We start from the raw sequence: 16144 nt of genomic DNA on the forward strand, positions 1-16144 counted from the left end.
TCATGGAGTGTCTTCTCATGAGCTTATTATTATTTTTATGGAGCGGAAATAAAATTAAGGCTGGGAATAAGAATAAGCCTCAGGGCAGTGCTGCACTCTCATCCAGGGATGGTGATTGTGGCTCCATTCCTCCTCCTCTGATTTAATCCCAACACCCAGGTCGGGTGAGAGCATTTCCGGAGATGCCGTTTTCATTACAAATATATTAAAAGCTTTAGATGTAATTTTTGAATTGTTTAGCTGAGGCATAAACGGCAACATTAACTAGCAGAGCTTGGTGCTCAGGCATTCCATTATGACAAGAGAGAATGAATTGAATTTCGTTCTTTAAATGTTGCTCGAGAGCAATATAAATCCCAGCTCAAGATGCTGAACAACTGACTGTAAGTAAAGTGGGGAAAATTCCCCACCAATATCCCTGAGCCGGGGTCGTGAGGGGGCTCAGAAGCACAGAGCACTCAGTGTCCAGCACTCTGACACAAACCCAGTCTGGGGAGGTAGAGGCAATTTGGGTTTAATTTTTCTGTTTAATGAACAATCCAGGTTTTATTTTCAGCAATTTTTTGCTGTTATTCCTACAAAGGGAAGGTTTGCTCAGCATTGTGTATCAGCGAGCTGCCGAGCCCACTATCCTGTCTCAGGATGTGCTTTGCTCCCTATCTCCTACAAAAAAATGGGGAAAACCTTCCTGATTTGCTTGATTTCTACCCTAGAGCATGAGAGCTAAATAGCCTTATCCAGGAGTAAATCCTGGAATTCCCATGGGCACGTGGCATCCCTTCATCGGGCACACCACTCTGCTGTGGGGCACCTCAAGTGGTGGACAGGGTGTCAGCATTTAAACCATCAATTCTTGCTTTTTTCCGAGCAGGAAAGAGGGGTGGCTGGTGTGTTTTTTGGTTTTATTTTTAACTCAGTGGGGTACCTGCTGCTGCTGGGAGGACTGGGAACAGCAGAGCCACCCCATGAGCCACGTGTCATTGCAGCCCCCTGCTCACCTGGAGGGACGTCCAGCATCTGCTGGTCAAAACCTCGCGGCCGGGGCACCTGCGAGCGCCCGACTGGAAAACCAATGGAGCGGGGCATAAAGGTGAGAGGCCGTGGGGATGGAGGTGGCAGGGCAAGAACAGCCAGCCAAGGGAAGATAAAGGTCTCCAGATCTTTGCTCATGGGGACAGTTCACCGTGGGTGGCCACTGTCAAGTTCCTTGGGGGTTCCTACCTTCACGCTGTTAAGTGAAAGGAGGAGAGGGCAATAAGTCATGGAGTGGATGCTTGGGACTCTTGCTTGGTAGAGGTTTGGAAAACTTGTTTGGTGGAGACTCTCCTGAGCTGCAGAGTTTCTTAATGCTTTCCTTGGGCTGCTCCCAACAATGGGTTTTCCATGGTGCCAATGTAGATTTGGGGTGTAGCTTGGCCAGGATGATGAGCTCCATGTGTTGAAGCACCTCATACCCCAATGGGGTGAACTCCACACCTTCCCTGATGGTTGGAGGATGCTCCACCAAGCACCGAGGAGGAGCTCCTGATCCCTGCTGGGAAGGCTGGGGGTTTCTGAGTCTTCTCTCTTTCCAGTTAGCCATCTATATGGCTTTGGGCTGGTGGATGCTGATGCTATTGTGGTAGAAGCCAAGAAGTGGAAGATGGTTCCTCCCCAGCACGTCTGCGTGGGAAGCCTGGACAGGGTGCCCAAGTGAGTGTTGTGGGGTCTGTGCCTATGGCTTGGTGAAGTGCAGGTCCCATGAGGGCTCTCCAGGGCCAGCTTTGACAGTGGGTGATTTTTTTTCCCTTTTGCAAGATTTCACTTCCCAGACCAGTGATCAGCAGGGAATTTTTGAGGGCTGACAGTGAGAGACCAAACCCACCTTTCCTGCTGGGTCCTATGTGAGCGGTGATGTGTTGGTCTCTCCGCCCTCTTACACCAAACAGTTTGTCTTGATGGAAGACACCAAAAACTGGTGATTTGTTGCAAAGATTCCCAAATTTCCAGTGTCTGGGTTCTCTTTGAATTCGGCTTCGGGTTCAAGCTAGCTCAGGTTCACATCTCATCCTTGGTAGGTCAGTCCCTCCTAGGTTAAAGAGTGGGATCAGGGATCTGACCAAGTGGACACTCCTCATTACCAATGCCTGGCTGTAGAGCGAGAGAGTTGTTAATCAGAAAAGTCTTTTAGAGACTTGCATATGCAAAACAGGAATGAGTGCGGAGCCAAGTGTGTTCATGAAGCTATTTATCTGATACAGACACTAATTACAGCCCAAAGAGGAGCACTGCACTTGTAATTATAATAAAGCAGCGCCCTTGCAGCCCATAAGGCATAGATCTTTGAAGCACTTCAAACTCATCTCGTTACCATCCAGCAATTCAGCAAATTCCTGTGCTAGGACACTGGGAATTGCAGTGGCAGATAAGATAATTTTTGCTGTGAAGCAGGAGGACACCAGGTTCAAATATAACAGGGCGTCCACGCCTGGGAGCCAGGGGCACTCTGTCCCCATCCTGATGTCATGCCCTGTCCCTGGTAGGTACATCCGAGCTGACCACGTGCTGCGTGCCAGCACCCTGAGCAGCGCCTGCGCCGAGCACCGGGACCAGCACGTGCTGTACCTGGAGCACGTTGTGGTGCGGCTCAGTATCGCCCACCCACGCCGGGGGGACCTCCAGATCAGCCTCATCTCTCCAGCCGGGACACGGTCACAGCTCCTCGCCCGGAGGTGAGAGCAGCCGGAGCCAGGGTGTGTCTGAGCTGAGCAGCATCATCCTTTAGGGGGTTGCTGCAAGTTTCCTTGGGTTTTTGGGAAGCTGGGGAGCATGCCCAGGTTTCAGCTGCAGGAGAGCTTGGTGCAAGGGTGTGTGTGTGCAAAGATTCCTAAAATCCTCAATTACCTATCTACCTTTTCTGATAAAATATGACATTCAAAGTCACATTTCTTGGTGCATGGCATTACTATTGCAGGGTGTTTGACCACTCCAATGAGGGCTTCAAGGGCTGGGAGTTCATGACTGTCCACTGCTGGGGGGAGCGGGCGGCAGGGGAGTGGACCCTGGAGATCCACGACACGCCATCCCAAGTGCGCAACCCTGCCGTGCAAGGTAAGGATCCCCCAGTGCCCACCAGTCCCTCTAGCTCCCAAAACCCTTTGTAGGCTGCTTCACTTGGCTATAAATTTTGCTGTGAGTTTTATGCTCTCTGTATTGCCCAGATTTTCAAAAATGGGCATGACATGTCAGCTCTGAATGCAGGAGGCTGCAGGTCTGGCTGAGCTGGAAGCTGGTTTTCTCGCAGCAGCAGCAGCAGCAGCAGCAGTAAACTGGCTGCACCCGAGAGCCAGGTTTCCAAAATTAAACTGTAATGAGTCAAAATGAGGAAACCCAAGAGCTGTAATTGTTGTTTGTTTGTTTTGCTTCACTGCTGGGACATCTGGCATGTGGGCTGGTTGTGCAACAGCGCAAGGGGATGATGCCCCTTGGGCTGCAGAGGGATGGACATCCTCCTTGGACTGCCACCAAGAGGGGGTGGCGGGGCTCAGCCTGGCCCCCTGCATGTCCCCAACCCTGCTGTATCCCCCTGTTCCCAGCTTGACTGCCTGATCCCTGACCCCTTCCCAGCAGAGGAGCCGTGTGGGCAGGATCCGGCCCCGCCGGGAAGCGGCAGCCGCCTTGCTGGCTGGGGGCAGCAGGACATGAAGCATCCTGCCTGGGGCTGGAGTGTGTTATGGGGGTGTTGAATCCACAAAATCATTGATAGGAAGCCAGAAGTATATTAAAAATTTCTCCCACGCTACTTTCTGGCGGAAGGTGCACGTGGGGGTGCGTTGCACAGAAAGTGTTTCTGTTTGCTGCCTTCACCCAAAATCTTTTGAACTCGGAGAGCAGCAGCAAAGCGCCCACAGAGCTGCTTTTCCCCCAGTATTTACAGTTTGTGGCGGGTGTTTCTGACCCCCTCACAGGCATTGGGTCTTGGCAAAACATAATGAAAACAAGTACGTTAAGTCATCTCCTCAAAAAGTCTGCACTGGGTTTGAAGCAGAGAGGGCACAGCAAGAGGAAAAAGAGGGACAATGCTCCCAGCTCGTAGCAGAAATCGGTATTAAATGTTAATTTAATACCACTAAATTGGTTAATTTAATATCAATTAAATACTATGAGTGTCATGTTACTGGTACTGCTTCACCCCCACATCGGCCCTCTGCAGCCTGGGCTTTCCTCACAGAGGATATTTTAGATTTAAAGCAAATTCAATTCTTTTGGCAAAGGTGCTTCCCCAGCTGATGCTGCCAGAGCTTGACCCTTCGCAGGCTCCACACCAGCACTGCTTGGTGCAGCAGGTGTGTCTTCTCATGCCTTTGGGTGAGCCAAGGGATTTGGGTATTGGAAATTTTAAGCACTTCCTGGAAACACAGAGATTAGGAGTTAAAGCTGAGCACACTGTGGGCATGAAGTGACTCGCATTGATGGGGAATTGGAAGAAAAACAGCACTGGAAGGGAGCAGCAGCATTTTTGGACTCTCCCCAAAGCCATGTGGCTCATGGAGGGTCTTGGTGTGGGTGTAGAGCCTTGGGCGGGGTCTCACCAGGTGCACCACAGTGTTTTGGGGGATGCCAAGCTCAGACCTCTGTTGTGTTGAGCAAAGAGATGGCTGGAGCAACAGCAGCAAGAAATAATCCAATGTGTGCTGGGTGGCTTTTGTCAGACAGAAATAATCCTCTATTGTGGAGCCTTTAAAATTACTGGTACTCTCCAGTGTTGGACACAGAGACTGTGTGATGCTGTGGCTCCCCAGATGAGTTGTGGAATTACAAATCCCTTGTAAGTGCCTTAAACAGCTGCATTTATGTGGGCTGGAAGCTCAGGGGCTCATGAACATTTCTGGGTGTTCACTGTTTGCTTCTGCATTGCTGTGCCACTGGTGACACCCTGATGGTCCAGTCCATCCTCCTCCTGCTTCCCCCAAAACTGGGTCCCCCAGAGATGGGCAAAATGGGGTGCGGGATGAGTGATGTTGCACCTGCCCCACAGGGAAGCTGAAAGAGTGGAGCCTCATCTTCTATGGGACAGGCGAGCATCCCTACACTGCGCTGAGTGGGACCCAGTCCCGGGGGAGGTCACTGGAAGTGCCAACATTGGAGATGGAGTCATCGAGAGTCGCCTTCCTGCAGAGCCAGGTGGAGGTGGCAGAGGAGGAGGAGGAGTATGCAGGTTAGTGCTGGCTGAGTTGCCACATTGTTCCCCCCAGAGTACCCAGGAAAACGAAAACCCAGATAAAAAGTGGGGGAGGTCTGATCCTGCCTGGGGCTGGGGCGGGCCGGGAGGAGCAGTGCCTGTGGCCAGCATGGGGCAGCAGGATGGTGAAATTAGAAGGTAGGAAAATGCCCCGTCCTAGCGTTCCTGCCACAAATTGGTGGTGCAGCTGTCTTGAGTGGTAAAAAAAGTTCCTCTGCCCACCTTCCCTCCTCCAGCATGGGCAGGGGCGGGAGTCTCTGCTGCTCCCTGAGGAGCAGGTCCCTCTTTCAAAGCTGCTCCTGCACCAGTATTCAGCCAGAGGATGGCTGGGTGGGATTCATTCTGGGAAGGATGAGCTACAGGAAAGACAAGCACCTAAAGCCATGCAGCTCCATAGGATAGATAGGATAAAATTTAAAATATAATAGATACAGGATATAGAATAAGATAGGTGAAGGGTCCAGGTGTCCATTGGTCCAGGGAGGGTGTGCTCAGGGCATCCTGGCAGTGGTGCCTGGAGGGTGCTCAGCTTTTCCCACACTGAGCCCGTCTCTCCCTCCTCAGGTCCGTGCCACCCTGAGTGTGGTGACCAGGGCTGCGATGGTCCCAACGCTGACCAGTGCTTGAACTGCATCCACTACAGCCTGGGCAGCGTGAAAACTGGCAGGTGAGGGGTGGTGGGGGGTCCCCGTGGAGCCCCTGGGCGGCAGCAGCGCCTTTCCTCAGGTCTCACACCTTAGCGTGGGTGATAGATGTTTGCACAGAGAAAGAAGCGTATGAGAAATTAAATGGATGGAGGAGGAGGTGTGAGAATCCCTGTCCTGAATTAGGATACAGTGGGGTGGAGGACATGGAGCTGGAGAGTCCTGGAGGACCTTGGCCATATAATCATGCTGGGGAATAAGCTTTGGCTTCACTGGCTGGGGTCACCCACACCCAAGGGACAGCCAGCTGAGGTGCCAAATCACTTCAGGAACTACTAGGGTTTCCACTCCTCAGTCTCTTGGGATGGCATAGGGAAACTACCTACAGCTGGGACAAGAGAGTCCCTGTCTCTGTATTAGAGCTGTGACTTTGAAGACACTGTAAATCACAAGAATAAGAAGTAAATGAGCTCAAATTGCTGCCAAGGCTGGGGGACGCCCCAAGCGCTGTGGGCAAGGGGACAGTGGTGGGTGCTGGGAGTGGGAGGTGACTGCTGCTGGCACCAAAGCCCGGGCGCTGCCGGTTCCTTCCCCAGGATGTGCGTGAGCTCGTGCCCTGCTGGGTTTTTCGGCGACAACAGCGCCCGGAGGTGCCGGCGGTGCCACAAGGGCTGCGAGCGCTGTGTTGGGAGGGGACCGAGCCAGTGCACAGCCTGCAAGAGGAACCTCTACCACCACCCCGAGATGGGCACCTGCGTGGTGCTGTGTCCGCCTGGGTTCTACACCGAGGAACGTAAGGATGTTTATCACTTGAGAGTTGCAGCATGAAGATACGCAGGGGTTGCTTCTATTTTAAGTGCTATGGGTGGAGAACACACCTTGATTTTTGAGTATCGGCTTTGAATTTCCCCCTTGACACACTTTGCATGGTGAAGGGAGGAGGGAAACCTCTGAGTGTTCGGAGGGTGGTGCAAAGTAGAGGTGCTCAACTCAAAGCTCTTAATTAGAAACTGTAATTAACGATCCTGGCTGCTTGCAAAGCACATTTCTTTTTAGCAAGCAATGACAGATAAGGTCACCTGCAAAAGCAAGGATCTGTTGGGGAGGGCTGTGCCTTTCTACCCTGGGGAGCTGGTGCTGGGGTGCAGTGGGGCTTTGTGGCTCCGACTGCTGCTTGCAAATCACTGTCCGGATTTTATTCTCCCTGCTTTGCTTTGTTTTTGGAAAGGTCAGAAACGCTGTCTGAAATGTCATCAAAGCTGTAAAAAATGTGTCGGCGAAGCAGACAAATGTACTGCATGCAAAGAGGGATTCAGGTAAAACACCAGCACGGGAGGAGTTTATACCTGCAGCATTCATACTTGTGGTTTAAATTTGGGAAAACCGATGGGAAATTAGAGAGTGAATTAAGTTAAAGACTAGAGATCCTGCTTCCATGGTGCTGCAGCTGTGGTGCAGTTTGCTGGAGGTCTGGGAATTTAAAGGTGGTGATTAGTGTCCCTTTCTTAGCTGAAAATTGTGATTTAAATTTAATTTCATTTTCCCCAGCTCTTTCCAGGGTGGTGGGTAAGTGCTGTGTAGAGCTGGTACCAGGCTGAGCTGCTCTAGGCAGGCTGAGAATCCTCCCTGCAAATGCAGAAACCCTTCCCTCAGATTCATTCATGCTGAAAATTTTATCTGATGTACCTGTTGAGTGGGGCTAGTACAGAACAGTGATTTTCCAGCACTGGAGGTGCAGGCAGGGCAGCCCTGAACCTGCAAGGAGCAATGGGTGCCACTGCTGCTGGCCCCACAGCACCTGTGGGGAGATGCAGAGCCCAGTGTCAGTGCTAGGGAGAAGCTGTTTTCCATCCCCAATTGCTCATGGAAGTACAACCCCATAGCAGTCTGCAGTGTTCAGGCACTATAAGTGAATCAGAGCCGTGGTGTAGCAGCGGGGCTCGCTCAGACAAAGAAATTCCCGCTGCCAAAAGATTATCTACTCCCTTGGAAAAGCACAAGTGGAGGCACTTGTCAGACATAATCCACGTGGTGCTTGTTTTTTATTGTCCAATATCCTTTTAAGCTGGGACTTCAAATCATCCCTGCCACGGCGCAGCAGCACCGGCCCAGCCACAGCACTGAACCAATTTCCTTTTATTCTGGGGAGCCTCAATGGTGCAAAAGGTCTTTGGGAGAGCCTGGCTGGCTGCCCATGGGAAAAAAAGTAATTTTATTTCCTCCTGGATACTTAATTAAGGAACTCGCAGCTGTCCCTTTGGTCCAGACAGGATTTTAACTTCTCCTAAAATGCCGGCTGGCTTTCCGACACCCCCTGCACTGCGGGCTGAGGATGTCGTAGGACACTGGGGAATGTGGAGATGGGAATGGGCTGTGTTGTGTCCCCATATCCTGTAGCTTTGGGTGCAAATGTTCTCTGCTTTCCTGGCAGCCTGGCAGGGGACAGCTGTGTGCCGGAGTGCCAGCCTGCCATGTACCTCAGCCGGGAGCCCCGGAGGTGCGAGACCTGCCCTGCCAGCACAGGTATGTCCTTGGCCCCACAGCATCCCACACAAAACCCCAAAACCCTTGTGCATCAGGAGCCAATCCCCACTGTACCCACCCTGAGCCAAGGCAGAGCGTGCTGGAGGGAAAGTAATCCCAACTCTCCAGCACATCCCGTGAGGTATATGCTCATGCTGGAAAGGCTTTTAGGGGATTTTTTACATTTTTATTAGAGCCATTTTTTATTTCTCCATCTCCCCAAAGCCAGGTGCTTTGGTTTAATAAGGTTGCGGGGGAGGCTGTAAAACCCTCTCGGAGTGATGGAAGGTGGCTTTGCAGCTGATAAAAATGTCAGGCAGCTGAAGTGTGTTATCCTGTGTTATCCCTGCCGCCCCACAGTGCCGGGCTAGCTGCTCCTGGCTTCCCCCAGCTGCCTCAAGTTGCTCAGAGTTCCCTTTAAAGCCTGCTGCTCTCTATTCCTGCAAGTCCAATTATTTTCCATTGTTAATGTTTGCGTCTACCCTCAAAATCATCATAGATCTGATGATAACATGATCTCTAGACAATCCATGTTCAGTGTCATGAACCTCTTGTATCATACATGGGCAATTGCCTTAGACTAAATCCAAAATATTTATTGATCTTGTTGGCAAGCCTGGAAGGGAATGGGCTCTTAATCCCTGAAGAAAATTATTTCCCTTCTAATTCTTATTCCAGTCAGTGTGAACGTTCTCCCCCACAATTATTTTTCCAGCCTTTTCTCGTCTCCTTTTCCTGCATAACCATTTCTCAAGCTTGGTGCATGGAAGCCCTTTAATGATACCACCTCCATCACTTGAGTTTTGCTGTCCAGCCACAACACAGAGTCATCAGAGTGGGGCCCTCTGCTTTCCCAGCTCCTCTCTGGAGCCCTTTCCTCCTCCAGCTCCCCCACGGCCCAGTTTAGCATCTCCTTTTCCACCCTGGGGAAACCCAAACCGGTGCATGCTTGGGACTGGTGGCTGATGGCCTGGAGGGGATTTTGATGTGCTGTTCCTCACCGAGCCCTAGTAGCCAGCTCCTGGCTTTGCAGAGGGACAGACACTCAGTCCTGGCTTTTTGGGATGGAGGCTGAGTTTTTTGGGGTGGGAGCCAAGCACATGGGCGGGACTGCGTGGCAGAACACGCATCTTGTTTGCGAGCAAGACAGAACCAAGCTTATGCCCCCCATCACATGTGGGGCTATGGTCACGCTTGCACTGTCTCCAAAATCACCTAGATGCCATTTTGCCCTTTTCCCTGTCCTCACAGGGCCCGGTGAGGAGGACTGCACCCCTTGCACCCCTGAGGGCCCTGCACCACACTGGCGCTGTGTCCCCGCCTGCCGTGAGGGTTTCTACCCCGCTGACAGCCATGGGCTGCCCAACAAAGTCTGCAAGAGGTATGGAACCAGCAGACCAAAGCCAGGGCCAATGGGGACCACTGCCAGCCATGATAGAATAATGCTGGAAACAGCTCACAGCTTAATGGAAATGAAAATAGGGACGAGGGAGCCAGGGCAGCTGTGGGGCTGGACCCCACACACCCTGGCCCTGTGGATTTCAGAGCAGTGGAGCTGCATGCTCCCCTGCCAGAGCCAGCCAAGGTGTCTTAGGGCTACGGTGGAAGGGGTTCAGCCCCGGCCCCGGGCTCTCTGGAGGAGGTGTGGGAGGAACAGCAATGTTTAGGTAAATATTCCAGCTTTCAATTAAACCTGCTCCGTTCACCCCGTGGCCATGTTGGAGGAGTGTTCTCCATTCCTTGGCCCAGCACGGGGCTGAGTGTGGGAGACAAGGAGGTGCTGGGAGGCAAAAATTTGCTCCCACTCTCTCCGGAGCTCTGCGCTTTAAGTGGGGAGTGGGAGTGGATTCACCCTCATGAAAGCAAACACCAAAAGCAAGGATTAAAGGTGACTTGGGAACACACAACGCCTTCCCTGCCTGCTGCAGTTTCACTCACCTGCACTCGTTCTTCAGCAGGGAGGAACAAGAGACCAGCATCCCTTCCTAGGGACTTCAGGCATAGTCTCCACAAGCCACTGTCCCCAGGCAGGAGGCACAGCTGCTGGGCTCTTTACACTAAGCAAATGGATGGGAGCAGCACAGGTTCCCTTTGCAGCCCTTTTTCTAGCTGGGATGGCTGGGAGGAGAGGCACACGTCCCAGCGAATCTTCCCAGCAGTCAAGAGCTTTTGGGATGTCACTAGCTGTCACTGGGCATTGAGCTGGCACCACTGACCCCATTTTCCCAGGGTTTCAATAACTTTTCAAGCTTCAAATTTGCCATTTTCCACATCCTCTGGTTGGTCTGGCTGTTACCAGTGCCAGCAGATGTCATCTGGCTAACAGCTCATTTTGGGTGGCTGGCCTGAGGTGTTGGTGCTGGTGCTGGCCACAGCAGGGTCTCTGTCCCCAGGTGTGATGACCACTGCTCAGCCTGCGAGGGCTCCAGTGGAAACTGCCTCAGGTGTAAGGAAGGTTACAGCCTCCTCGGTGGCTCCTGTGTGACAAATGAAACCTGTACCAATGGTAAGTGGCAGAACTGCTGGCATGGTACTGCTCCCCTAGTAGCAAAAATGAGAGGTCTGGGGGATTCCCTTCACCATATAAAGCTGAACATGCTGGAGCTCCTGGGCTTGCTGGGGCATGGCTGCAGTGGGCTGGGCTCCGATTGTGGGGGGCAGGTGGCTCACCTGGCATTGCTTCTGGATATCTGCCTGTTGCTCAAACATATCCAAGCATTTGTATTTTGTTATAGTTTAGTCTTGGGGCTAATTCTCCCACTCACTGCAAAGCTCCTTTATTCCTTCATTAAAACCATGTGAAAGATGCCCTTAAAAAGCAACTCCTTTTCAATTCTGTCTCCCCCAACACTGGCACAATTGCAGCGCCTGTTACGTGCAATGTTTGTTTATTTAAAATGTTAATCTGTTCTCATTTTCTCTTGTTCCTCGCCCTGGCCTCCCAGCTGACAAGACTTTCTGTGAGATGGTGAAATCAAACAAGCTCTGTGAAAAGAAGCTGTTTGTGCAGTTCTGCTGTCAGACGTGTCTTATGGCCGGGTAAAGTTCAGCGGCTGCATCCATCCAGGACTTCCACCGACTGCCAGTCCAGTTTTGCCAAATGTTTAGGACAAAAGTTTATTTTTTCAGCTTTGGGAGAGTTTACATGGTGCTGTCAAGCATTCGCTCGTAAGTTTGATAGCTTTAATATCACTGTCGGCGCGTTTCTATAGCGATATGTTAAGCAGAGATTGGAGCGGACCCTGAGTGGTCAAGGCCTGGAAGCAGCAGACAAGTGGTGATATTAACACTCTCAAACACTCCTGGTGAGCAGGGACCAATGCATGATCCATGTACACACGCTTGGTTCTTCGCAGAAATCCTACTGATCTGCCCGCTCTGAGCAGCTGGTGGGAGCCCTTGCCACAAGGGATGCAGGACTTCACACACCTGCAAGGGAAGAGCTATTTCTGGCTCCATTTTTGGTACCCTTTTGTGCCAGGTGACAGCTGATCTAAACCTGCATTGCCAGCGCCGTGCTCTGTACATAGGTAAAACGATGAACCAGGCGGCTCCAGAGCGGGGCCCCACAGCCCACTCTGGCTCTCCTGTTCGGATTCAGTCAGTCACTGCTTCCCTCTGGCCATGGCAATAACTGGAGGTTTGAGGACCAAAGCCAGAGCTGCCCCACGTGGCTCTGCAGGTGTGTCAGCCCAGCAGGGCTTTGCCCTGCAAGTAACTGCAGCCAGGCAAAACCCGTGTGCCTACAAGGAGTCATAGGGTTTTGGGGGCAGTTGTCCACACCGACCAACCTTAACAAGAAATGTATTTCCCTCCTGGAACCGCTTGTACATTGATGATTGATTCAGTTCTGGAATAAGCTAAATCCTTCCTCTAAATGAGATGTTCTCCCAATTAATCTTTCTTGGCATTTTACATTACGATCCTTCCCCTGTTTCACGCTGGGTACACCCCTCTCTCACAAAATCCTCCTGTTCACAGCAGTGATTTTTCTTGGGCATATCCTTCCCAAATGAGACATTCCAGGGCTCTGGCCAGGAAACTTAATTCTACAAAACCCTTCCCTGAAACAAACCTTTTCATGCTCTCTCTTAATAGTAAGTCATGTGGTGTTTATATAATTGTGTTTAAAATATCCTTGGCTATGTTGTTTTACAGATTTTTAAAAAATAACTTATACAATCCTTGTTTTTTTTCTCTGTGGACTATTTTTTTATATGGGAGTGGGGTATCTTTTTGTGTCTTATTCCTTCTCCTTTTCTCCTCTCTGACCCTGCAAAGCCACTCTTTGCACCAGACGTATGTAAACAGCCTTTCCTATGCTGCATGTTCTGATTTTCATTGTTAATAGTTTTAACGAGTTAAACCCTTCGCCAGTGAAATTCCCAGTACGAACTGTCACCAGTTCCACATGGAGCTGGGATAATCCCGGCTTGGTTTTGGCTGCAATGACACCTGCCCTGCCTGGGCTTGCCCACAAGAGCTCACCTCAGCCAGGAGAGGATGGGAAAGCCACACCATCTCCAGCCTTCACCTGCCTGGACCAAATCCAAGGAAAGATGGAGCTTTGGTGAACTGATCTTTAAGTTAATAAACTATTGATCTCCCCTGACAAATGAATCTGTGCTTTTTCCAAATTCATGCAGCCTTGACTGAAGGCAGTGCATGTCCTTACTTTGCTGGACAAAGCAGCTCCCCTGGCTGGACCTCCTGATCAGCCCAGAGCACCCGTGGGAGAAATGCTCAGGAACAGATGAGCTGCATCTGCAAAAACCTCACTATTGTCAAAAAGGTCTTTTATCTCCAGAAGAAACTCAGATCCTGAATACCTGCCCTGTGCCAGGCTGGGCTGGCATCTCTGGTGCACCCAGGGCCATCTGTCTGGGGTTTGGGGTTGTGCTTGGGCATGACTGCGTGTATTCTCCAGTGTGGGGGATCCTGGATGAGCTGGCAGAAGGGCTTGCTCCCCTTTCCTGCTCATACAAGGAGCATCCTGAGCCCCCCCAGTTTCCCCACTGCAGTTCCCAGTAGCTGGGAACCACAGGGCCACTGTTCCCTGTTGGCTGTCTGGGAAGGAGAGGAGCTGCTGGTGTGGTTAGGGAATGGAGGGAGCTGTGGAGCCCTTTGTTTGTTGTGTTGGTTTTGCAATAACCATGGGCCAAGTGCCCAGGGTAGTGCCTGAGCTTTTTAAGTGGGGAAAAACAAAATAATGCAGTCCTCCCACAAGGGAAGATGCTGTCTCAGAGATGTGCTGCTGTGGGCTTCTCCATTTTGTTGGTCTTCACATTCATTAGATGATAAATGTGAATTAATCACATTCTGAGATTTCTTCTCTTGCTACAGGATTTCCCTTTCAGTCTCAGGCCAAACCAGAGGTCAGAACTGGGGTGACATACTCCTGGCTTCTACCCCTTTGGTTGGAAAATACCAAACTTCATTTCTCCTGCTGTGTTAGTCAAAAAACAGGAGCTGTAGATCAGGAGTACTGTGCCGGCCTTCCAGTTCTCTGGATCACAGCAGCCTGCCTGTAAATACTGCTCCCTGGTATATTTAGATGTACTGAAATGCTACAAAAAAAGGAAAATGCTTACTCTTACATCTTGACATAACTTAAAATACACACTGGGAAAAGCAATGCAATTTAAGATGACCAGTCCCCAGCAGTCCCAGCTCTATTCTGCTTTCTGCTGCCTTCCAGACTGCCAGGGAGAGAAAAACAAATTCTGCACATTGAATTCATGCAACAACATCAGCTTCCAGCGTTTCCCTCAGAAATCATTCTTGTAAAGTAATAAAATTCAGATTATTTCTCCAAGCTGCTGCAATACTTGCTTGGAGCTATTAAAGTCTGACTCTGGTATGCTCAGAGGATCAAAGTGGCTGTGTCTTCAAGATAAATGCATATTTAGGCAATTTATTAAAGCTCATTTCTCTGTTGTCTCTTGGCACCAAAGCCAACTCTATAATAGCTCTTTTCTGGAAAATCTTAGCACAGCCTGACTCCTTGTTTGCAGTTTGGCCGTGGGGTTGCAGCCACAACCATCTGCCATTGTGTAGTTGGCAGGTGGGGAACACAGATCTTAAAAATCATTGCTTTGCGTTTCCATTGCAAGGAAAGGGCTGTCGAGAGCTTGTGTGCAGCGTCTGACACCCGGAATCCGTCTGCTCGCAATTACAATTCTATTGTGGCTGTAGAGCTGAGGCAAACAGATGTATTGTGCTAAGGGAGATGGGCCCACGTTTTATTTGGCCTTGTCAGAGGCAGGACCTGCTTTCCAGGAGGCTGAAAAGAGTCTCCTTTTAACAACTGCCTGAAATGACCTAAAGTCTCTGTTGTGCTTAACACTGCATGATGCCTGAGTCATGTACAACAGTGCTGCTAATGCTTGGGCTTTTTCTTATGACAGCTCCCTCTTGTTCTTGTTCCCTCCTATGTTATAAAACAAACGCAGCTGTTATAAAAACCTGACTCTGTGCTTTCCCATGCAGCTTTGGTGAGGGAGTTTTCACAGCAGGGAGCACAGGAGCTGCCTGGGCCCAGCTGACCCCTCGCAGGGCCAGCTCTGATGCTGCAGTCCTGGGGACTGAGCCAGGCGTCACGCCCAGGGTGATGCCCTTAGAAGCTCCCAAAAGAAAAGCATGAGCCATCCCTGTGCAGTGCCAAGCGTGGCTGCAGTGTTTAGCCTATTATCACATCCTCTGGGTTCACAGAAATGTCATGGCTCACAATAAATATCCTTCCCTCGATAGCAGTGGAGACAGAATTCATCCTTCCTCATCTCACTCTGCGGGCCTTGAAGGCTGGAGAAGGATTTCCCCAGAAGACATGGCTTGGTAACATTCAGCAGGTTTTGGGGTTTGGGGGTGGTCAACTGTGTCCCTTTACGTGTTCCCCTCAGTCCGGTGGCCTTCAGTGTGGTTCACCCAACTGAGCCCTCCCTGGTGGTGCCAGGCAGTGCCCCAGCCTCAGACCCAGGGACCTGGGAGGGGAGTTCCTAGCCAGACACAGCAGCCAGAGCCACCTCAGCTCCCCCAGTGCTACTCCCATCTCCTCCTTGCTGCTCCCCAAACTCCTAAAGCTGGTTAGGGGGATGTAGTGACATTTGGAAACATGTTTTATTTCACAGATAAAGGGTGTGTGTCGTGCCACAGCCTGTGAGGTGTTCCCAGCCCATCACAGCACCTCTGAGACCAGGAATGCACATGGAAGTGACAGAGAAACTGCCCCAAATGCTGCAGGGGGAAGGTGCTTATGGGCAACACAATGTCCAGGAGCAAAGGCTGAGCTGCTGCTGGAGGAGGGAAAGCAGCAAGAGCTGTGGTTGTTGTGGAAGGTGCCCTGACTGTGGAGCAGGAGATGAGCAGCAAGTGCCTGAACACAGCACTGTCCAAAGGGAAGCACCAGTCATGGCGTGAAGTGTGGTCCCGGCCTGCTCTGCCCGGATTTCTGCAGATAAATCTGTACCTGTAAACACCAAAAGGTGGGAGGCAGCCTCTGGGGGCATCTGTGCTGCTTTAGGGCACTGCTGACGGCCAAGCCAAGTCCCTACGGAGCTTGTGATCCATGGCTCACCCAGCTGGCCCCGGCGAGGACGGGAATGCCCGGGATGGGGTGCTGGGGGGACTCTATCAACCCAGGACGATGGGAAAGCCCGGGATGGGGTGTTGGGTGCTGCATCAGCCCGGGAGGAGGTGAATGCCCGGGATGGGGTGTTGGGTGCTGCATCAGCCCGGGAAGAGGGGAATGCCTGGGATG

At 51.3% G+C, this 16144-nt stretch overlaps 1 protein-coding gene across 1 annotated transcript in view; it reads left to right on the forward strand.

Annotated features, from left to right (window-relative positions):
* PCSK6 (proprotein convertase subtilisin/kexin type 6) overlaps positions 1-13003 on the forward strand; it is a 29134-nt gene extending 16131 nt beyond the window's left edge. Inside the window, exons 9-20 of the mRNA XM_008637664.2 lie at positions 987-1090; positions 1575-1692; positions 2523-2711; positions 2954-3090; positions 5018-5197; positions 5786-5888; positions 6462-6658; positions 7094-7181; positions 8297-8388; positions 9640-9769; positions 10782-10894; positions 11334-13003. Coding sequence (XP_008635886.2) covers positions 987-1090; positions 1575-1692; positions 2523-2711; positions 2954-3090; positions 5018-5197; positions 5786-5888; positions 6462-6658; positions 7094-7181; positions 8297-8388; positions 9640-9769; positions 10782-10894; positions 11334-11431 — 1549 coding nt within the window. The 3' untranslated portion in view covers positions 11432-13003. The remainder of the gene's footprint in view (positions 1-986; positions 1091-1574; positions 1693-2522; positions 2712-2953; positions 3091-5017; positions 5198-5785; positions 5889-6461; positions 6659-7093; positions 7182-8296; positions 8389-9639; positions 9770-10781; positions 10895-11333) is intronic.
* The last annotated feature ends 3141 nt before the right edge of the window (positions 13004-16144 follow it).

The sequence above is a fragment of the Corvus brachyrhynchos genome, unplaced genomic scaffold (genome assembly GCF_000691975.1).
Source record: "Corvus brachyrhynchos isolate BGI_N302 unplaced genomic scaffold, ASM69197v1 scaffold200, whole genome shotgun sequence".
Taxonomy (NCBI): domain Eukaryota; kingdom Metazoa; phylum Chordata; class Aves; order Passeriformes; family Corvidae; genus Corvus; species Corvus brachyrhynchos.